Here is a 25,165-nt window from a genome sequence, read left to right on the forward strand (position 1 = left end):
ATGGATTAAAAAAAAAAAAAACAAATTTTCAAAAAAATAGATCATGGATTAAAAAAAAAATCACAAATTTTCAAAAAATTCTATCATGGATTACAAAAAAAAATTCGATCATGGATTAAAAAAAAAAATCACAAATTTTCAAAAAATTCAATCATGGATTACATAAAATTCGATCATGGATTACATAAAATTCGATCATGGATTACAAAAAAAAACAAACAAAAAAAAACAAAAAATTCAATCATGGATTACAAAAAAAGGAAAAAACAGTTCGATCATGGATTACAAAAAATTCAATCATGGATTACAAAAAACTCTATCATGGGTTACAAAAAAAGCAAAAAACAAAAAATTCAATCATGGATTACAAAAAAAAAAACAAACATTTCGATCATGGATTACAAAAAAAAAACAAACATTTCGATCATGTATTACAAAACATTCGATCATGGATTACAAAAAATTCTATCATGGGTTACAAAAAAAAAAAAAAAACAAAAAAAGCGATCATGGATTACAAGAAAAGAAAACAAACATTTCGATCATGGATTACAAAAAATTCTATTATGGGTTACAAAAAACCAAAAAATTCGATCATGGATTACAAAAAAACAAAAACAATTCGATCATGGATTACAAAAAAATCGATCAAGTATTACAAAAAAATCTATCATGAATTACAAAAAATAAAAAAATAAAAAAAAATAAAAATAAAAAAAAAATAAAAAAAATCCGTACGGACTCGCCGATTCACTGTTCGGACTCGCCGATTCCGTACAGTGAATCGGCGAGTCACTGTGCGGAATCGTCCGGTTCTCTCTAGAATCGGACGATTTCCGATTTTTCAACCGATCCGGTCCCTTTTCGCGAATTTCGAGTCGAACCGGGCGAGTCCGGTTCGACTCGGCATTTTTTAAAACGCTGTACATCACTATGAGATAAGTGTCGTTTATATAGGTGGAAACTCTATATTTCGAAGTAACCTTGTTGTGTTTGATACCATCTATTTTAGTTGGATGCAATATATTTATCACATTTTTTAAAGCTGTGTAAAAAATGACACATCTTTTAAAATAAATATCAAATCTACACCTTTGAAATAAAATAGATAGTATAGATTTTTGCAAATTTATCTTTACAAGTAAGATTGCAACTTTATGTAATTTTTTTTCTTCAAATATATCTCTTATGTTTTACATTTGAACATGGTTTATATAAGGCCTCAACTTTAAATAATCAAAAGTAAGGGATACCTCTAGAATGTTAAATTTGTTAAAGTATATTTTTAAAAAATTATATTAGGTTTTATATTATTTTATTTTGAGTGAGGTAGAGAAGTTTATTTGTAATTTTGTATAATAAGAAGTAGTGGAACTACTAACTGGTTAGTAGTTATTATTGTAAGTGGATAGTTATTATAGTAAATATGATTGTAAAAAGGTGGGGAAACTTGGGTCACATATTTAAAGTTTGTGTTGCTTTTGTGTACCTTATTTTTCATCATTGAATGAAAAATTATTATTTTTTCACCTCATCTTGATTGTTCCTTATCTATCTCTTTGGTTGTGAGTCTTGAGTTAGTGTGCCAGTGTTACATTAATTGAGAAGTGGATTGTTCCGGTATTGTGGCATCCTCTTTCTCCACACAAATCTCACTAAAAAATGCTGCTTTGGTAATGGAAAACTTTTGTAGCAGCCTGGAAATCTCTTTCTATCCCTAATTACAAAATCTAAAAATCCAAAAATAATGCAGCAAACTTATAAACACTTGAAAATATTGAAAAATGATCGTCATGATAATGTGTTACAAGATACACTATTTTCAAGATTTGAAATCATTTTCTTTTTCAAACCCATACATCTTGAGGTTGAGATGCTCAATTTGAGGGTTTTCTAATATCAAAACAATATTTTATAGGTTTTGTTTTTGAAATATCCCTTATTTCTATAGGATGAGGCTGACACCTTATATAAACTTTTTCCTTTATATTATACACTTGTATTTGTTGGGTTTATGTGGCTTTTAAAAGCCTTATGAGTGTGTAATGAAAAACATTTACTATAGTGGAATATAAACTCAGTGGGAGTGTGGTCCCTCGAAGACCATACTAAGCAAATGATATTTGTAGGTAACGAACTGTGCTTGATGATCTAGGCTAGTCGGTTGGAAAACCCAAGGTACCTGGGCATAAAAAATAAACTGAGAAAAGTTTTTGGTTTAGCCCTTGATGATGTCGGAGCTTATGCCTAGATGAGTGAGCCGAGGGACTGTGTGACCCTTGTATGTGATGGTAGGCCTTCAGAGACGGGGGCAAAAACCCATCATTGTTCCATCACACGGCATGCATATAGATAGATCGTTCGGAAAAGTTAGATATCCACCTTTGGGTGAAACATATGCATGTGCGAGAGATACCTCTATGCGTCATAGAGCTGTGATCGTATCAGGTCGTGATGACATTGACTTATCTATAAGGGAGGACCTGTAATCCATAGACTGGGATTGCGACTCCTTGGCTCATCGACCAAACTTTGGTGACCCACTAATGAGCCTCTGCTTGAACTGTGGGTCATGGGAAACACTGGGTCAGTTCGATAAAGCAAGTGTGGTCTGTAGTCCCAGTTGAAAGTGGAGTATCCCGTGATCGTTGATTGAATTCTTGAACCATATGGATCCACTTCCCATCATATTAATTTAATTGTGTTGATTTTATTATTTGAATTTTTGAAAGTCATTTGATATTTTATTTCTTATTTTTGGACTTATAAAAATGAAGTTATTAATTTACAAAGTTATAATGTTTTAAAATTCATTTTGTTTAAATTTTAAAATATTTATTAAAAAAAAAATACATGGGAGCCCATGGTGCACATGGCCCCACCATGTAGGTATTAGGTGGGGGCCCCACATGCCATACATGGGTGGCACGCCGCACCCTTGGATAGCTTATCTTGTTGCTTTGTCTTCAAGTTTGTTAAATATGGTAACTACATCTTGTAGCATGTGGTCAAATATTGATTAGGAAATATTGATCATATCTTATCTTGATTATTGAAGGAATATCTTGACTTGATATTATTGAAATATTCTTATGGAAAATATGAGATGGAATATGCAATATATGATATGCATTATATCTTTAATGGATTTAATTTATTTAAATATATTGATGGGAAAATGGTTTAAAGAATGGGGGATAATGGTTCGTGCACCTTCCATAATGTTGATGGCCCATCTATAGAATGGATGGCTCAGATCTCTCACCCCACAAGTCACATTGATCAACGGTCTATATTTAATCTCAAGAAAGAGGCAAAGTATGGGAAACCCTGACCTAAATTTCACTATAAATAGGGGTGCTCTCCCCTCTTCTCAACACACTTCTCTCTCTCTCCCATAAACGTTCTTTCTCTTGCTTAAGGGCCACGCCCCTCGGTCTACTCTCTTATTTTCTCTCTCTCTCTCTCTCTCATGATCTAATCTAAGGGTTGGGAAAATTAGGGTTTGAGCCTAATTATTTTGGAAGTAGGGTTTTATAGAGATTTCAGGGTGATTACCTAGTTTGGCCGAAATTAGCTTTTCTGGTTCGAGATTGAAGCTGGACCTTTGATCTCGCGCCATTGGATGTGGTGACTCGGTGTGGGGTGTAAAAAGCCTGTTTGAGGTAATCTCTGATATCTTTTCCTTTAATTGTTTGTTCTTTTATTTTACATTCTCAAGCACAGTATTAGGTTGTATGAATGGCATCAAGTAGTTGAGATTTATTTTATTGATATGTTATGTTTTTTTTGGAATTTCTATTGTTTGTAATAAGACCACTTGTGAGTGATCTTGTTGCCAAAATTATAAGGGGTGATTATTAAAAAAAAAAAAAAATTGTATTTCCCCGGCATAAGATTATATCGGTGTGGGGTGTAAAAAGCGCGTTTGAGGTAATTTCTAACATCTTTTCTTTTAATTGTTTATTCTTTTATTTTATATTCTTAAGTACAGTATTAGGTTGTATGAATGGCATCAAGTAGTTGAGATTTATTTTGTTGATATGTTATTTGTTTTTTGGAATTTCTATTGTTTGTAATAAGACCACTTGTGAGTGATCTTATTGCCAAAATTATAAGGGGTGATTATTAAAAAAAAAAAAAAATTGTATTTCCTTAGCATAAGATTACATAGGTGTTTCATTGGTTACTTAGATCATGGTCAGGGGTATCGATTCTACAATCGTGAAATTGGTACAGTTATTGAAAGTCGCGATGCTCACTTCTTTAAGGAAGAGTTCCTAGAAACAAGGGTGAGTAGAAAATAAGCCAACTTTTATGAGGAGGCCAAAAACAAGGATGTAGTTCGAGACCTTGAACCTGAAACTTCTAAACCAACCCAACCTGTTTCTGAACTCCTTAAAGAAAGTGAACATTTACCTGAACCAAAACGAAGTAACCGAGTCAGTAGGCCACCTCTTTACCTAGAACATTTTGTCTACCTTGGAGAACATTTTGATAAGGTTGGGGAAGATTTAGATTCAGAACCTAGAACTCACTGTGAAGCTTTGACCTGTTCTGAAAGAGAATATTGAGTAGAAGCCATGAAAGATGAGTATGCTTCCATTAACCAAAACCATGTATGGGAATTAGTAACCCTACCTAAAAAACGTCAAGTCATTGGTTGTAAGTGGATTTTCAAGAAAAAGTAGAACTCTGAAGGGAAAATAAAAAAACACAAAGCTAGGTTGTTTGCAAAGGGTTTCACCCAGAAAGAAGGGATAGATTATGAGGAAACGTTTTCCCCTGTTGTCAAATTTTCACCCATCCAAATCCTTATAGCTATAACAACCCATTTTGACTTTGAGGTTCATCAAATGGACGTCAAAACAACTTTTCTAAATGGGGATTTGGAAGAAAAAATTTACATGACCCAACCTGAAGGATTTGAGGAGAAAGATAAAGAAAACCTTGTATGAAAACTTAATAAATCCCTTTATGGCCGGAAACAAGCATTGCGACAGTGGTGCACAAAATTTCAAGAGACTCTTGCTCTTGTAGGATTTTCTACAAATAATGAGGATTATTGTATATATCAAAAGGTCAGTGGGAGTGATGTGATCTTTGTATCGTTATATGTGGATGATATGTTAATTGTTAGTAGCTCAATTGCCCTAGTAGTAGAGACGAAAAATTTCCTTGCACAACACTTCGATATGAAAGATCTTGGAGAAGCTTCATATGTGTTGGGCATCAAAATAATAAGAAACATGAAAGAGAAGACTATTCAACTTTTCCAGGCAACCTACTGTAAGAGGATACTGGAAAAATTTGGTATGAGTATGTGTAAGCCCATGTCAACTCCAATTGACAAAAAGACGAAGCTTAGTAATAAAATGTGTCTTACTGAAGACATGGATATAAGAGTCATGGAGAGAGTGTCATACAGGAGTGCAGTTGGATCCCTTATGTACGCCATGATGGGAACAAAGCCTGACTTGTCCTTCTTCATTAGTCTAATGAGCCGTTTCCAAAGCAACCCAAGAGAGGAGCATTGGAAAGCAGTAAAAAGAATTCTCAGATATTTAAAGGGGACCATGAACTATGCGCTTACATATAAGGGGAGAACTGAAATAACAATAGAGGAATATTCAGATGCAAGCTATTTCGCCGATCCAGATGCTGAGAAGTCTACATCTAAGTATGTGTTTATACTTGCAGGGGATACGGTTTCTGGGAAGTCAAAGAAACAAGATATTGTGGTTTTATCCATCATGGAATCCGAGTATGTGGCATTCTATCTAGTAGCCAAGGAGGTTGTGTGGATTAAGAAGTTTCATAATCAACTTAATTTCCATCATGTACGTTGTGAGGCGGTAAGAATTTTTCGCGATAACACGGCGGCTATTTGTGTCTCTAAAAAACCTCGATTTCACAAGAATTCCAAGCATATCAAGTCATACTTCTATCACCTAAGAAATAAGGTGAGATTGAAAAAGATCGAGATCAATTACATATCTACAGATTTGATGATTGCATACCCTCTAACTAAAGGAGTTGTCCCTAATGTTTTGGTAGGACATATGAGAGAGAAAGGGATGAGAGAAAGTAAGGAAGAGGGAATGTAAGGCCTTCAAAGGACAAGTGAGAGATGTTGGGTTTATGTGGCCTTTAAAGGCCTTATGAGTGTGTAATGAAAAATATTTACTATAGTGGAACATAAACTCAGTGGGAGTGTGGTCCCTCGAAGACCATACTAAGCAAATGATATTTGCGGATAACGATCTGTGCTTGACGATATAGGCCAGTTGATTGGAAAACCCAAGGTACCTAGGCCTAAAAAGTAAACCGAGAAGGGTTTTTGGGTTAGCTCTTGATAAGGTCGGAGCTTATGCCTAGATGAGTGAGCCAAGAGACTGTGTAACCATTGTGTGTGATGGTAGGCCTACAGAGACGAGGGCCAAAACCTCATCTTTGTTCCATCACACGGCATACATATAGACAGATCGTTCGAGAATGCTAGATATCCACCTTTGGGTGAAGCATATGCATGTGCGAGAGATACCTCTATGCGTCATAGAGCTGTGATCGCATCAGGTCGTGGTGATACTGACTTGCCTCTAGGGGAGGACCTGTAATCCACAGACTGGGATTTCGACTCCTTGGCTCATAGGCCAAACTTCAGTGACCCGCTAATGAGCCCTTGCTTGGACTGTGGGTCATAAGAAACACTGGGTCAGTTCGATAATGCAAGTGTGGTCTGTAGTCCACAGTTGAAGGTGGAGTACCCCGTGATCATTGATTGAATTCCTGAACCACATGGATCCACTTCCTATCATATTAATTTAATTGTGTTGATTTTATTATTAAATTATTTTAGATTTATTATTTGAATTTTTGTAAGTCATTTGATATTTTATTTCTTATTTTTGGACTTATAAAAGTGAAGTTATTAATTTACAAAGTTATAATGTTTTAAAATTCATTTTGTTTAAATTTTAAAATATTTATTAAAAAAAAAATACATGGGAGCCCATGATGCACATGGACCCACCATGTGGGTATTAGGTGGGGGCCCCACATGCCATACATGGGTGGCACGCCTCACCCTTGGATAGCTTATCTTGTTGCTTTGTCTTCAAGTTTGTTAAATATGGTGACTACATCTTGTAGCATGTGGTCAAATATTGATTAGGAAATATTGATCATATCTTATCTTGATTATTGAAGGAATGTCTTGACTTGATATTATTGAAATATTCTTATGGAAAATATGAGATGGAATATGCCATATATGATATGCATTATATCTTTAATGGATTTAATTTATTTAAATATAATGATGGGAAAATGGTTTAAGGAATGGGGGATAATGGTTATTGCACCTTCTATAATGTTGATGGCCCATCTATAGAATGGATGGCTCAGATCTCTTACCCCACAAGTCACATTGATCAACGGTCTATATTTAATCTCAAGAAAGAGGCAAAGTATGGGAAACCCTAAAGAAACTCTAGACCTAAATTTCACTATAAATAGAAGTGCTTTTCCCCCATCTCAACACATCTCTCTCTCCCATAAACTCTCTCTCTCTTCCCTAGGGGCCACGCCCCTTTCTCTACTCTCTTATGTTTTTTCTCTCTCTCTTTCATGATCTAATCTAAGGGTTGGTAAAAATTAGGGTTGAGCCTAATTATTTTGGAGTTAGGGTTTTGTAGAGATTTAAGGGTGGTTACCTAGTTTGGTCGAAATTAGCTTTCCTGGTTCGAGATTGAAGCTGGACCGCTAATCCCGTTCCATTGGATGTGGTGACTCGATGTGAGGTGTAAAAAGTCCGGTTGAGATAATATCCGACATCTTTTCTTTTAATTGTTTGTTCTTTTATTTTATATCCTCAAACACAATATTATGTTGTATGAATGGCATCAAGTAGTTGAGATTTATTTTATTGATGTGTTATTTATTTTTTGGAATTTCTATTGTTTGTAATAAGACCACCTGTGAGGGATCTTGTTGCCAAAATTATAAGGGGTGATTATTATTAAAAAAAAAAAAATTGTATTTCCCCGGCATAAGATTACATAGGTCTTTCTTTCAATATCTCTCATTTTTTCCCCCTCATATGCTCTTGTTACGGAACTCTAAGTTTTGAATGGCAGTTGTTTCCTTTTGAGAAATTGATGTATGGCCAATATTGGGGGTCAATTTAAAAAAGGGAATACATTTGTTTCAAATTACGGGCACACCCATCCCTTCCGATTGTGTTTTTTCACCTAAGTTACCCATTGTCTGGTAAACCGAACACCAGACAGATAGGTTTTTTTTGGTCTAAGCTAAAAGACAATGTCTAGTGTTCAAATTACCGGATTGCTCTTAAAGTTTTGTAAGTTTAGAGAGAGAAAAAGAGGAAGAGCTGAGAGAGCAAGAGTGCAATCTTTGCGGTGACATCGGCTTCCCCAAGGAACTTCTTCCACGCCCCAAATGTTGTTTCTGCCTCCAACACACATATTTCTCTCTCTTGTTTCGCACTCTATAGCTCTGTTCTCATGAAAATTTATTGAAAATGTGCTTTTAATTGGTTTATATCTATAGAGAGAAAGTGAATCAAAGAGGGATGGTGTCCGTGTGTTGCACGTATTGCGGCCGGCTGTACCCCAAAACCATTCACAAGACTAATAGCATCAACAATTCAAAAGTGTTTGAGTTTGTTATTGAGATTGCTTAGTCATTGCGTTAGAAATGTGGCCTATCAAGCCTTTTTATCTCAAGAATTTATTTTTCAATAATGGTACAAAAACTATATTATATAGTATATGTAAAATTCCATGTAGTTGACATAAGGTAATGCCATATACTAGGATCCATTTTTCGAGCTTTTACAATATGTTGCACAGGAGAGAAAACCCAATGTCAATGGAAAGAAAACTCAGTGATATGTTTAGATTCTTTCTAAGAATTATTTTTTCTATATTATAAATGTACAAAGTTATTTAATTTTTAAATATCTTTTATCAAATTGTAGGAATGCTTGGATAACATCCTATTAAGTGAATCATTAGTGCATTAATAACAGATTTAATTCATTACATAGGGTTAACATTTTGGTGACAACTTGTTAATCCTAATTAGATGCACTTAAGGGTCCTAATTATATGCACTTAAGGGAATTAAAGAAGAAGTTATACTTAGATCTCAATTCCTATAGGCCAGAAATGTGTGGGTTACAAACTAAATGGTTCTCTATAAGAAGATGTTAACCCTTGAAGAAGAGAAAGAAAAATAGGTGAATGAGATTCACCAAAGGTTGTTTGTCACCGAACAGCTTAGTCTATAGGATTTGATATGAAACCTTAGGTCTTTTATATGATTTAAAAAAAGATTAAGTTGTTTGTCGATTTTATTTTATTCATGAGTAATGATCTTATGAGACCCTCCCACACTCATGTATGTAAGACCCCAAAGGATCACCATTAAATTTGACACAAATTTCTATAAAAGTTATCATATGGGTGTGGGAGTTTTTTAAAAATATATATCAAATTTAAAAGTGATCATTTGGGATCCTACCCACATGAGTGTGGGAGTAGGAGGTTCTCACAAAGCCATTTCCCTTATTTATTTATATATTATTAGTTTTAGTGGAACTAAAACCTTGCCTCCTCAATAACAGCGACAAGGAGCGGCAGTGGCGAAGAAAGGGAGAGAGGAGAAGCCGCGGATGCCTTGCAGCGGCAGCGGCGGCTTCATTGAGGGGTCCTTCTTCCTCAGCATCCTCTAGGGGCTTTTCGCCATCGCCCACCACGAGGCATCCGAGAAAGCAGCAGCAGCAGCGGTGGAGAAAGCAGCTACACTGCTACTTCTCCTCGTCATCGAAAGTCATAGGCCGAAGATACAAGCTCTTGGCCAATGTAAGTTTTGGGCATCTGCCCTTTTTCCTTGTCTAAATCCAGTATCGGTTCCATGTAATTTCGCCATAAACAAACAAGCAATGTTATCTTTTGGATCTCAGAAAACACTGTTCATATTCCTCTTAATTTCTACATCGATCGATAGATCGGTCTTTGCTTTTCCACAGAGAGAGAGAGAGAAATCTGAGACCGAAAGAAATGGTAAAAAAAAAGGTACCCTCTTCCATTCCTTCAATATGAAACAACTTTTCATTTCATTTCATGGTTCCTACTTTTCTTGACCTTAATTTGAAAAAAAAAAAAAAAAAAATATAGGGAGTGCCTCTTTAGAGAGAGAAACTGCCTTTCTATAGAGATAAACCAGCTCGCAAGATATCATTTTAGAGGAGAAGACGAAACGCAAAGAGCGTTTCTTTCCTTTATTTTTCTCATCTGATTTTCTCTCTCTAACTTGTTTTTAAGACAGAAAAAAAGAAGACTGCGCTTTTTCTCTCTTATCTCCTCCTCTCTCTCTCTAAACTCTCTTCCATGGGAGCGACCGGCGCTTTTGCTTGGCAAAGAGAGATAGAGAGAAGAATAACAGACATGTCCAGCTCTTTTCGCTTAAAAGGAGTTAAATGGCAGTCCGGTGTTTGTACGGTAATTCAAACATCGGATATATATTTATATTTTTTTAACCAAAAAAATCCACCCGTCTAATGCTCAATTTATCAGACCGGGACGTAACTCGAAAAATAGAAAATGCTCAGGGTGGGGGTGCCGTCCATAATTTGAAACAATCGTGTTCTTAATTTAAAATTGACTCCAACCCCAATATTGCCCTTACATAAATTTCTTATCCTTTTTTGTCCTAATTTAGGATTTTGAACGTTAATAGTGCTGAATTGGAAGTTGAAGCTTCCAAATAGACTACTTCTATTTTTTTGAAGATAGTCGTTTCGGAACTTGATGTTCCGAACCGTGTAATTAATTGAAGGCTATGAAGCCACTTTAGAACCTAGAACTTCAATCACTCAACCGTGACAAAATTAAAAACCTTCAAAAAGAGGGAGTGTAGCGTGGTCCTGTTGGACAACATTATGAGCTTAATGCCTCGAATGAGTTATTTACTTTAAATATATATTTTTTAAGGGCAAGGATGGTGGGAAAATTGAATATTGGGGTGTAGAAATTCCCCACTCAATAAAGCCCTGACCACATGCTTAGATGCAGCTTCAGTGGGATGTAATCCATCCCAATTCACACGCATGCTTGGATTTTCACATGAGTGCACCTCAGGTTGGCCACACGTGCGAGCAGGATCAAAATTATATGGTCCTCCAACTCCACAACATGCCATGTGAACTGTGTCCTTCGGGAACCCTGAAGGAAAAACAATCCTTCAGCAAAAATTTACATGATGCTTAGTTGCTTTCCGATGTATTTCTCATGTATTTTATGTTAGCAAAGTACTACATGGCCCATATGATCATGGTAATAGTATGGTCTCAAGGGTCATGACCATGCCATTAGTATTATGTTGTGATGTAGGGAGTGTGGATCCAAGAAACATGTCACTCCAATCCAAGTTTACAAACCCTCGAGTGGAGAGCAATAATGCATATTGACATACTGTTACCATAGTCATATGGACCGCAGTTCTTTCCCTATTCTGTTAGAAAACGCTAATCCATCTCTAGTTTCAATTATCCTGAACAAAAACCTTTAAACAGTCGAGCAAATGAGATGAATTACCATAGAGCTCAGGTGATTCGAAGAAGCGCAAGAGGGCATTATAGTAATCAGCGTAGATAATGTTCGCTTGTGGGAATTTCTTTCTCATTGCTTGGATTCCATCTTCGAGCTTCGAGTTATGGAAGCTCAAAAAATCGTTGAAAGGGATCAGACATCCGGTTTGTGGATCGTAGTCGCTGCTGTTATCACTAGGAAAGACAGTTAAGACGCATGTCCAACACCCAAATGGAATGCCCCCAGGGACCACCAAAGTCCTGGCACCTTTTTGGATCAATCCCTGCAACAAACAGGCACGTGCTATGTTAAAATGTCAAAGTCATATCTTTATTATGGACAAAACCCACTTATAAATGTACAAGATAACCACTTATAAATGTTTGAGATAAAAGATAGATAGAAGATAAAAAGATAGATGGAAACTAGAATCCGACAAGTGTTTCAAAAATCATTGATCTAGAATCGGACAAGTGTTTCAAAAATCATCGATCTAGAATCGGACAGTCTGAATCAGGTATCGGTGACACCGCCCCAAATCTAGCACGCTTCATTGGGTTCTTTTATAGAATTCTTTCTTCTGCGTGCATTACGCTTCACGTGGCCAAGGCAACATCTAATTTCACAAGATCGTTGGGTTCTTTTATAGCATTCTTTCTTCTCACATCACGTCGATGTGGGACATATCTATGAGTTGAAAAAGGGCACTGGCAAATATTATTAGCTTGGGATAAATTACAGTAAGATGGTGTACACATGATGGTATACACGCAACGGTGTATGCCTGTCATGAATAAGAAAGTTGTATGTCCAATTGTGGCAATTAAATTTGATGATAAAAAAAATATTAAAAATAATAATTGGGTGCCCACCACCCCCATCTTTCACCCAAAAACTTTAAATTAACTTACCAAAAAAACATAAAAACTCTATTAATCTATTATATCATGGGATTATTTCATTATATGAGTAATAATGAATTAATTACTTAATTAGGATTAAAAAAAGTAGTACTAGCTTATAGGATATTAATAATAATAATAATACCATTTCTAGTCTATTGGTTATTAAAAAAAAAGAAGTTTAGAGGATATTTTAAGAGAGAAAAATAATACTAACTTATACCACTTTAAAATTATTTCAAGTTTCTTTATCAATTATCCCACATTGCAAATATAATTTTTTTATTTTATTAATCACCAAATCTTTTATATTATTTATTAATTTATTTCTATTATAAATTTTATAATATATTATTTTTTCTTATAATTGTAAATAAGATTTTTTTTAAATTAGATGATATATAAGACATTTTATATTTTTATTTGTACACTAAAATAATTATAAAATATAAAGTTATAAACTAACAACCTCAATTTCCATATATATTATTATAGTTAGTTAAGTTATAATAATTTCGGATAAGTAAAACAAATTAATAGATGGTTGATACTTTGATGTGATACTAATTTATGTAGGAAATTAATTTTTTTAATCTTTTAACATGGAAGTGTTTGTAACTAGTTACCTCACATTGCAAGTATGAATTTATTTATTTACTTTTAAATTTTATTAAAATATTATTGTAAATTTATATTTCTAAATTTTATATTTCTATCCAAACTAATTGTTATAGATTAGATTTATTTATTTGTGATGGTCATACCCTTGTTTTTTTAATCACGTTTATAATTAATATTGTAATTAATAATTATACTAATTACAATGATAACTAAGTCTTATATTTTATTTATTTATTTTAATTATACAGACATCCAGATAGAAAAACAACGTCTCAATAATCACTTATTTCTACAAAGTAATGAAAATGCATATTGCACCACTCCTAAATTCTTTTACAAATTAAAATAACATTATTTTTAGATATTTATAGTGATTTTTTTAAGATTTTTTGAGCCAAAAATTGCCGATTCTACCTGATTTCCGATCTGAAACACCGATTTACCAATCCGGATGGGGTTTTGGGGTGCCCGATCTGGGGCACCAATCCATTTTTTAAACCATTGGTTATAACAATAACTTGAATGGGTCTTCTAATTTTAATTTGAAATCATCCCATTTTGAATGGGTCTTCTAACTTTGAATTTGAAATCGAAATCAAATCGTCAATACTTCCCCTCAAGCTAGTGCGTGAAGACATATAATGCCCAACTTGGACAACAACAAGTGAAATTGCACACATCCAAAGGGCGTAGTGAAGATATCTGCAAGTTGAAATCACGATGGCACATAAGAAGTAGAGATGAGGCCGGACTCTATCTTTTCCTGGATAAGATGACAGTCCAATTTTATATGTTTGATACGTTCATGGAAGACAAGATTGGCTACAATATGAGAGCAGCTTGGTTATCACAATGGAGATACATAGGCCGAGAGTGAGAAACTCCAAGATCAATAAAGAGAACCTTTAGCCATGTCAATTCGCAAGAAGGGGTAGCCATAGACCGATACTCGGCCTCAGCCACCGCTGAAGAGTGTGCCACAATGTTTTGCTTCTTAATACACCAAGAGATTGGACTTGTGCCTAAAAAGGTAATATACCCAGTAGTAGAATGACGAGTCATGGGACAACTTGTCCAATCTGAGTCAGAGTAAGCCGTGATCTTTAAGTTACTTGCAGATGGAAGTAGAATGCCATGCCTTGGAGTGGCTTTCAAATATCGTAGAACTCATTGAGTGGCATCAAGATGGGGCTTGCGAGGTGTCTGCATGAATTGGCTAAGCACATGCACTGAGTAAGTGATATCAGGGCGTTTAATCATCAAATAGGCGAGTCTTCCCACAAGATGTCTATAAGAACCAGGGTCGGTCGTCTAAAACAATTGCATCATCCACCTTTAACCGAAGATTTTGCTCCATTGGGAATCAGACGGATTTGGATCCAAGAAAACCAATTTATTTCAAAATATCCAAGATATATTTTCGTTGGCTAAGGAAGATGCCCTTCGTTGAGCAAGCAACATCGATACCAAAAAAATATTTGAGCCGATCCAAATCCTTGATGTGAAATTTCGTTTCTAGGTAGGCTTTCAAATGATTAATTGAGCGTATATCATTGCCAGTAACAATGATATCATCCACATAAACAAGTATTGTCGTAAAGTGTTGACCATTGGAGTATGTAAACAGAGAATAATCAGCAATGGATTGCTTGAAATCGACTGCCTTGAGAGTAGTGGAGAACTTGTCACACCATTGATGAGAGGCTTGTTTGAGGCCATATAAAGAATTGCGAAGTTGACAAACGAGTTTCTCCTACTTTCAGGTATAACCCGATGGAGGAGTCATGTAGACTTCCTCATGTAAGTCTCCATACAAGAAGGCGTTGTTGACATCCAATTGGTATAAAGGCTAATTCCTTGTAGAAGCAATGGCAAGTAAATATCGCACGGTAACTAGCTTGGCAACGGGTGCAAAAGTCTAGTGATAATGAAGTCCTGTGGTTTGGGTATACCCTTTGACAACCAAATGTGCCTTGTATCTTTCTATAGATTCATCAGCACGGAACTTAATATTATAAACCCATTTGCAGCCTATGGGGTGCTTTCCAGGTGATAAGGGCTGTAGGGTCCAGGTGTTGTTCTCTTCAAGAACCTAAACTTCTGCGGCCATGGCATCTCTTCAATGAGGATGCTGGATGGCCTGTTTAAAACTAGAAGGTTCATTATGAGAAGAGATAGTAGTAAAAAAAGCTTGATGATGACCATAATAAACAATATCGAAAAGGTAGGGGGCAATAGGGTAGGGTTTACCTAGGGCAACAAACCCTGAAGAAGATTGTTTGGAAGTGTGAGATGAAGGTCAACTAGCCAAACTATGTTGGAATGGATGTCGGAGTCTTCGACGCCAATGTTCAGAATTTGAACTACGATGTGCCAGAAGAGCAACTTGTTCATTTCTTGGTGGCTGAACATAATGATACAACCCATCTCTCATCTCACCCAATCCAATCTACTTCTTCGTTTTCAAGTCTTGAAATACACAAAATGTTGGAAAAAAATGGTAGCATAGTTCAAAGAATCAGTTAACTTACTAATGGAAAGAAGATTAAATTGAAAGATAGAACACAAAAAACACCATCTGACGTAATAGTGGATGAAAGAATGGACTTTCCAGTACAAGTAGTAGGCATGCTAGTACCATTTGGAAGACATACAGGTTTAGCATTTGAATTTTCAATAGCATGAGAATGCAAGGATAAGTTGGGTGTACAGTGGCTGGAAGCACTTGAATCAATGACCCAATAGGTAAGTGGAGAGTGGACTAAAGAGTTAAAGTGCTGTATACCTGCAAAGTTTGCTGCAGAGGATTCAAGAGTGTCAAAAGTTGTTCATATTGACTAGTGGTGAGATGTGAAAGTAGAGTTATAGCCCCACACTTGAAAAAGAAGGAGCAAAATCAGCAGAATGTGTTGTAACAACATCTGCTTTGGAGGTTCCAACACGTAAAGCAATGGTCATTCAAGATTTTGGAGGACATGATGGATTTCCATGCAATTCAAAACATTTACTGTGGTCATGGCCTATTCCACCATAGTGAGCACAAGTAGATTTTTGATTTCCGCGACCAAATGTTCTTGGGTTTTGAGGTGGACAAAAACGCGAAGCCACTAGAGCAGCAGCTTCTCTTGCAGAAGCACTATTAACTCAAAGGTCTTTTTGCCTTTCTTCTTGTTATACCAAAGAATAAACATTATTGGTATTTGACATGGGTTCCATGATCATAACATGAGTCTTTAGAGTTTCAAAAGTCTCATATAACCCCTTGAGAAACTAATATACGCATTCAGATTGTAGATGAGATTGCAAAGACATGAACAAGATCACATCTTTGTATAAAAAACCAACTCGTCTTACAACGTCTTTAATGATGTGTAGTAAGTATAGACTGATAATTGCTCTTGCCAAAATGTGACTATAGACCTTTTCAATTCATAGATTCTTGGACCATTTTCTTGAGATGGAAGGTGGAGTACATCAACGAAACATAGCTTATTCTTGGCTGCAAGTGCCATGCTTCCAAGTGAGATAGTTATCACCGTTGAGAGACTAAGACCATACCTGGATTATCCAAAAGATGCAGGTAGTATGGTAATGAGTAATCGATGGCAAAGCTTCCCCCAATCCTGTCAAGTGTCAACCCATTGTTCTTTGTAGAAGTGGAGTCGTTGTCTTGTTGATTATTACTGAAGCCATGAGAGAAGTTCGAACCTACGTTTGTTGTTGTTGAGATGCACACAAACTGGTACAGCCGTTTGTTGGCGGAGATTTGCTTGCAATGAAAAAGCTTTAGCTGATATGCTTCAAACCGTACACAGTTTGGAAGCACAAATTTGGAAGACGTGGGGTGTTTGCAAGATGGGTTGTTAGCACAAGCAAATATGTGGGCTGCTGGCAAAAGGCTTTGCAAACTTCAAAGTGCTAGAAATTGAGTTTTAAAGACTCGATATAGCTTTTGCAAACTGCTGCAACATGGTCGTGAGACTTGGAAGCTTAAAGGCTTTTGCAAAAGGAGACTCAAAAGCTTTTGCAAACGGAGACTTGGAATTGTTGTGGAAACTGATTTTATTTTTATTTTTCTAGAGAGAGAAACTGTGTTAAAAGGAGAAAAAGGCCGTGGAAATGGTATGAGCCCGACTCTTTCATTAACCTAGCTCTAATATCATGTTAAAATGTGAAAGTCATAGACAAAACGTCCACTTATAGATATACAAGATAAAAGATAGATACAAATAACTCTCAAACTCATGATTGAAGGGGTGTTCTACTTTTGAATTTGAAATGGTCCCATTTTGGATGGGTCTTCTAACTTTGAATTTGAAATCCAAATCAAATCTTCAATATGCAAAGAGCTGAGCCCACCGGGAATAAGGGAATGAACTAAAGGACACTTAAGTACCACTTTTTAAAATAATTAAATGTTTTTAGAAATTAGATAATCATTGAGATGTCGACGATATGTAGAGTGTGATAGTTACAATTCTGGTGTCAAAAATATTTAAATCAATTATCTTGACCTTGATCATTTTGGTTGGGAAAAAATATTAGGACTTCAAGAGATGCCATGCGCACGGTGATTACCCTCCAATCATTATTTGAGGTGTAACATTTCTGAGAAACCCGTGACCAGATACCGTGCGCACGGTGAAGTCCACCGTCCAATCATTATTGGAGGGTAGGTAAAGCAGGAATCCATGTATACCTATTAAAACATCTACACAATCAAATTTTTTTATATTTGAAATTATAATATAAGAAAATCACAATCACTATTAGCAGTCAGACAATAAATGAATCATAATCACCATTAGTCCTACAGTTAAAAACCTCACTAAAGTATAACCTATAATATGTGTGAACCACGTTGTTCGGGCTAGCTAGTAGCTAACGTAAATTTCCATGTACCTACTCAAGTCCATCGGAAAGGGTACAATACTAAGAGAAGTGATCATGTAATGTACATACTAGCTTGAGTATTGTAGAAACTTAGATTGACCCAATCGAGTTCTACAGTATTTTGGTCAAGTATATACAATACCCTTCCGAGAACTATAAAGAAAGAAAAGGCGGGGAGATCCCTTCTTATTTCATCTCTCTCTAAAATGGTGGGCAAAAACTGGGCTCAAAATATATCCCCTTATTTCCTTCTTCTCTCTATTTTTTTTATCTCTATCTAGCCGAAATAGTCTCTCCCCTCTTCCCAAATGCCTACTCTCATTCTCATCTCAACTCTCTCCCCACCAAAATGTATTTCCCATTTCTTTTGACTGTTTGAAATTTTTGGGTTTTTTTATTCAACTTTTTATACAAGTACACTACTCAAGTGAATCCAATTGGATTCACCCCGAATAACTCATTTTCGGCCAGGGCCGAGCCCTAAGCTTGAGCTCAATCTCAGTAATTAGACTGTGGCCATCAAATATGAAATAGGTCACAATCATTAGTAGCTATCAAATATAAAATTTGGTTTCTAAACATCCGCGACAAACTTCGAGGGCCTCAAGCCCATTAATGAAACACCATTAGCGTCCAAATTTACATCTAAGAGGCTATTGTTTACGTGTTTAAAACCAAACACAAATGGCCTCTGCTTTCTCAATTTTTCATGAATGTCTACTCCATGGTAAATTTGGCGAAACAATACATGCATTTTATATTGATATTTTTGAGCTATATTTGTTTAAGTGCTTAAAAAATCGCTGACCGGATTGAAATTGCTTGATATGACTTGAAAATCGACAAGTACTATCCTGGTTCCCTGACAGTATTCAGAACCGGGAGGTTCCCGCTAGAAGAACCATGTGGTTCCTATTCTTTTATTTTTCAGTGTCTGTTTGTATTTTAAATTTTTTTAGTTTTCTATTAGTCGATCTTTCACCAAATTGCTGGATCGGCAATTCACCGGTAAGGACTAATTTACCGAATGGCCGATTCACCGGGGATCCTTGAACATTGGTTTGAGTGCATACCTCGACTGTTTTCATTATTGAAGTAACAACGTCGGGCACAAACGCCTGAACCTCGTCGATCTTCATCCCATGATTGAAGGCGAAGTAATAATCGTTGCCCCCAATCTCTCCTACCAAGAATATTGACCTCTTCATGTACTCTTTGCAATCTGCCCACACAACCAATAAAACAATGCCAATAAATTTCACTGAGTAATCCCTCCAAGAAAAAGAAAAAAAAGATATTTCAATTACGAAAAGAAGGGATAGAGAGAGGAAAATTTATTAAGAAATAGAGAGGAATTTGACTTGGAAAAAGAGGAATTTGGGTTATAAAGGTTCAACTAGTGCCTAAGCCTAAGTAAATCACTCGAGTCGTATGAGTAGCGTTGCAGTCGGAAAAAGGACTACAAATTAAAATAAATATATATATATATATCTATATATATATATATATATATATTAAAAAACTTAAGAAGCAAACTAAACCATAATTTGAACTATAATTTATATTTGCACTAAGCGTTCAAGAAAAGAAGGGTGCGGATTGTAAAAGGTTACAACCTTAAACAATCCGATTAAGGTGCACCTCTAAATTTTATCACATGTAATTTGGTGTAAGAAATTCTTAGGAATATCTGAAAATCTATTTTCATATCTAATTGTAAAATTTTAAACTCTAAAAAATGGTTAAAATCAATTAGATCTATAAATATATGAAAATCTTGAAAATGGACCATCTAGATAATGTGTTGCAAAATGCACTATTTTTGGGACTCAAAATCTTTATATATATATATATATATATATATATATACATCTCGATGTCAAAATGATCAATTAGAGGGTTTTTCAATATTAAAACAACTTTCCCAATGAATTTTTGAGGTGCATCTTCAATTCTACATTTTAAAGTTGCAATCTTATATAAATTTTTTCCAAAAAAAGAAATATTTGTACTATAGTTCAACAAAAAATATAATTTTTTTTTTTTTGGGTATGGTTTCTATAAGGATGCAACCTTAAACAATCCAATTATAGCGCACCTCTAAATTTAATTTTGCGATAAAAAAATTTTAAGATTACTTGAAAATCTATTTTTATATCTAATTATAAAATTTTAAAGTCCAAAAAAGGTTAAAATCAAGTCGATCTATAAACATATGAAAATCTTCAAAATAGACGGTCTAGATAAAGTGTTGCAAGTGTACTATTTTTGGGACTCAAATTCTTTTTTTTTTTTTTTATATCCATACATCTTAATGTTGAGATAATCAATTAGATGGTTTTTCAACATTAAAACAACCTACTAAGATGGATTTTTAGGTGCATATGTAATTCTACATTTTAAAGTCGCAGCTTATATAAACTTTTTCTCTCATTTTTTTTATAAAACTAGGTTTGCACGTAACCCTGCCCCAGCAATAACTCCTCCGAGTTTTAAAACCATGATAGAGATGAGCTACGATCAAATCTAGAGATACAAAAATTTGGCCGGGAAGAGGAGGAATTTGGGTTAGAGAGGATAGGAGCCTGTCTTTTTTGTCGTGTCTCTTACACAGAATAATTTAACAAGAATAGTACCCATAAAATCGACTAGGCCAAAGTACTCCGGGCTTTGGCCAAGGCGAGTTACTTTGAAGTGCCCAAATCTAGCTCAATTTTGTTTTTTATAAAGAAAATGAAGATAAAAATGTTATATAAATAATACAGCATCCAGTTGTTTTAATCAAATATTGAATTAGGTTGTCGCTAATTCAACAAGTTTTTCTTGTTAAGAAAAATAACAAGTATTTCTCAATACAACAAGTATTTTTTAATACAACTTAAGAATAAATGGTCTAGTTATATTTTTTATTTTTATAATATGTAAAAGACATATATTTAGAGATATTAATTTAAAGATAGGGTTCATACAATGAGGCCATTTGAAATCTCTCTCTTTACTAACAATCTCTTCCACTAAATTTATTCTAGAAACCTAAAAAATAAAATTTTTGAAAAATTAAATAGTTATTTCAAAAATTCGTACGTATTTTAATAATTTTTAAATTGATAACCAACTATTTTATTTTATTTATTAATTTATTTACATTATAAATCATGTAATGTATTTTTTTTTTTTACAGTTGTCAATAATACATTTTAAATTAGATTTTACACTATTTGTATAACAAAATAATTATATTATGTAAACCAACAATTTCAATTTCAGTATATAATATTATAGTTAGTTAGGTTGTAATAATTTTGAATTATAGTTAGTTAGGTCGTAAGAATTTAGGTTTTTTTAAGTGGATTAAGGTTTCCGCCAATTCGAGATTTTAGTGACCATTTTTTTATTGATTTAATCCATTCTTTATTGTAGTCCATGTATGATTATATACTTTATTCATGATAATTCTATGATTTTTTATTTTTTGTGATGTAAATTTTAAGGAAAATATCTCCCATTTTTAACTTTTATATCTCATTAGACCTAAAAATTGAAAATATTATTTGTAAAGAAAAGATCTTCATCTTTTCTATCTTACGATGTCATTAATTCATTTGACCATGTATTATTGACCTCAACAACTTATGAAATGACTATCTTCCCTCAAAACCTAACCTCTTAACCTATGCTCTCTCTCTAAACTCAATCTCTCCCTCTCTATCTAAACTCCGTCTCTCTCGCACCTCTCTATCTCTAAACTTCTCTCTCTCTCTTAAACCCTGATAATCATGAGGACGAGGAAGAGGAATCAAACAATTGTAGCGCCTCTCTTGAGGAAGGAGAGAGAAGTTTAAAGATCACTTTTGCTCCCATTAATTCCTGAATTCTCTTGTCACTTGCCATTCCTAATCCCACAAATCTCAAACGTCGAAGAGAAATAAGTTTGAAAAACCCAGTAAAAGGCAGACTATTGAAGAAGAGAGCTAGAAAGAGAAAAATAAAAGTTTAAATAAAAGCTTGGGGAAATAAGTCAAGGAATGGGGAACATAACAATTATAGAGACAGAAACTGTCGAAAATTTTGATTATCAGATTTGGTAAAGAAACCTAAAAAAAGAAAGTGAAGCAAAAACTTGACAAAACCCAAAAAATGTTAGAAAAGCTAGAGAAAGAAAAAGAAGAAACACTAAGCTTTCCCTTGAACCAGAGGAGGCTCCGCCTGCTCTGCCCTTGTTTAAGAAAAACAAATGAAACCTTAATTTGTAGGTGAGATTCCTTCACTCTCTCTCTATCTCATCTCCCCTCTATCCATTTTCGTCTCTCTTCGGTACATCTCTTCCCTTCTTTGTCTCTCCAGCCATCTCTTCGAAGTTCTGAAATTGAAGACTTGTTCAAGATCATTTCTCTTGAGATGAAATTGGACTCTCATAATGCGATCAACTTTGATTGATAAAAATTAATGGAGGAAATCAGTTTGCTTTGAGATGCGATCAACTTTGATTGATAGAAATAAATGAAGGAAATTAGTTTGCTTTGGGAAGAGAGATTTATGGTCTGTCGAAAAAAATAATGAAAGATTGGAGCTGTAAATGAGTGGGTATAAGGTAAAATTTTTAATTTGTTGATGAGAGAGAGCACTCAAACCCAGCAATAAGGAACGAAGAGTGAGAGAGACTGAGTTTGGGGAGAAGAGAGTTATTTCATCAGTTGTCGAGGTCATTAATACATGTTCAAGAGGGTTTAGAGGTTGGATGTTAGAAAATATGGAAACGTATACTTTTCCGTAATATTTTTTATTCTTTTATCTATGTAATATAAAATTTAAAATGGGGGGGAAGAGAAATTTATCGTAAATTCATACAAAAAAAAACATTTCAATATTCGTAAATTGATAAAAAAAATAAAAATTACTAATGTAGGAAGCCTTTTTTATTGGATTTTTTTAAGTCCAACCGATTCAACCTATCAACCGATCCAAATCGGTTTTTGAAATGCTCAATCCTGAGCGCCCCATTAATTTTTTTAAACCATCGGGTTGTCCTATAGAAAAATGCCCATTACCGGAGGTGTGAGTTCTCAGCCGGGTGGATCCAGCCGGGGCCAGGAACAGCAGGAAAGAATTTGGATAAGAACAGAAGATGGAGTCCTCACCATTATTTGGATGGCATATGGAAGGTAACAATTGATAGAACCACTGGAGCTGATTCTCAAGGGAGATGTTGGTGGACAATTTCTCTACACCTTTCTCTCTCAACAACGAGGGACTCAGGGCCGTGGCTCCTCCCACTGCAAAATTTGCCCCCTTTCTGAACTCCACAGCTCCATGAAAACCAGAGAGATAAGGTTGCAGCATAGGAAGCCCCAACCCTTGGGCTTCACACATATTCACCCAAGCCAAAACAATCAAAAATCAATTTCCTAATGTACATCATCTCTCTCTCTCTCTCACAAACATATGTGCATATACTCTCTCTCTCTAGAAGGCAGAAATAAACAGAAATTCACTCCATTTTCTCTCTCTAGAACATAGATTGTGTTTCTCCTGTGTGGGTTCTTAATTGGGGGAAATGAAGATGGAAAACAGGGGAGGAGAGGGAAAATACCGAGGAAATCGACTATCAATCGGCCATCAGAGCAGCGGCCAGTGGGCCTGTGAAAGAATGTCTCTCCGTAAGGGAGGCTCCATATGTCGAAGAATTGGTCGTGTTCCAAATATTTGAGGTTTCCTGTATCAGTGAGTGAGTCTCCGAAGCTGAACAACGCTGTGTGACACTCGAGCTCGGGCCATGCCTTCGTCTCCTGTGCAGTGTTGAGAGCGAAGAGGAGGAGAGAGAGGATCAACAATGGCGAAGCCATGGAAAGGAGTTCTCCTTTTTGACTCAGCCTTTCTCTTACATTTATGGCCACAACTAGGGTGGAGCTACGTATTTACTCTCTTTTTACCTTGTTCACTCGAGTATGTCACTGTAGAATGTATAAATGGTTATTCTCACTTCAAAATATCTAATATTTTGCCCTCCATTAAAAAAAAAAGAAAAAATTTATGTTGAGCCGAGGCTCTACACAATTAAATTTGAGCTTACCTTAAAACTTTCACTATAAGAGGTTGTTTTGATGCTCAAATATCTTCAAATTGATCATCTCGACATCAAGATGCATGAACATAAAAAAAAAATAGATTTCAAATTAGAAATAGTTATTTTAGAACGCATTTTTGAATCATCAATTTTCAAGATTTTTCGGTTTTCAAAGATCTGTCATTTGGCACTATTCTTTAAGCTTTAAACTTTATAAATAAATATAAAAATATATTTTAAATGTATCACAAAGATTTTAGTATCGAAACCACATTTCTCGACATTATTTGAAAGTGGGCTCTAATTTGATTGTTTAGAGCCTAGGCTCTATACAAACCACACCCTTAAAAAAAAAAAAAAAAAGGGTGTAGTTGGCATAGTTGCATCCGTAGGTGTAGAGGTAAGGTGCACCTTCAAATTTTATTATGTATATAATTTTGAAGTAAAATGTTTTTAGGATTATCTCAAAATCTATTTTTTTATCCAATTATAAAATTTTAAATTTAAAAAATAGTTAAAATCAAGTAGATCTATAAACATCTGAAAATCTTGAAAATGGATGGTATAGATAATATGTTGTAAAACATACTATTTCTAAGACTTAAAATCTTTTTATTTTCATAGTCATACATCTCGATGTCGAGATGATCAATGAAAGGGTTTTTCAACATTAAAACTACCTTTTTCGATGGATTTTTGAGGGGCACCCGTAGTTCTATAAGGTTGCATCCTTATATAAACTTTTTTCTTAAAAAAAGAAAAAGAAAATATAGAGTGAGACTATTTACCACCTTTGATACAGTGTGGTCACATTAATTTTGACCATTAGATGTGAAATTGGGTGGTTGCATTTATTCCATTGACCAAACTCAAACTTCAAAATGATTTTTTTTGAACTTTGTGACATATCCAAGCAATCAAATTTCACATCAAATGGTTTAAAAAAGAGAAAGTGATATGTAACATGATGCAACAATGTGTTGGCATAATTTAAGCCATTAGATCAACTACACTCCAAAGGCTGAGGTTGAAGTCAATTTTACAATTTTTTAAGAAACTTTTCTCGTTCC

At 34.8% G+C, this 25,165-nt stretch overlaps 1 protein-coding gene across 1 annotated transcript; it reads right to left on the reverse strand.

Moving 5' to 3' along the window:
- Nucleotides 1-10,907: 10,907 nt before the first annotated feature.
- Nucleotides 10,908-23,889, reverse strand: LOC18434383 (GDSL esterase/lipase At5g45910). Its single transcript, XM_006844454.4, has 5 exons — nt 23,622-23,889; nt 23,170-23,391; nt 19,105-19,253; nt 11,622-11,898; nt 10,908-11,249 (listed from the first exon to the last, which is right to left on the reverse strand). The coding sequence occupies exons 1-5, from the start codon at nt 23,872-23,874 to the stop codon at nt 11,014-11,016; spliced, it is 1,137 nt and encodes a 378-aa protein (XP_006844517.1). The 5' UTR covers nt 23,875-23,889; the 3' UTR covers nt 10,908-11,013.
- Between the last annotated feature and the right edge of the window lie 1,276 nt (nt 23,890-25,165).

This window comes from Amborella trichopoda, chromosome 6 (assembly GCF_054954075.1).
Source record: "Amborella trichopoda isolate Santa Cruz 75 chromosome 6, AtrichopodaSantaCruz75HAP2 v2.0, whole genome shotgun sequence".
In the NCBI taxonomy this organism is placed as follows: Eukaryota; Viridiplantae; Streptophyta; class Magnoliopsida; order Amborellales; family Amborellaceae; genus Amborella; species Amborella trichopoda.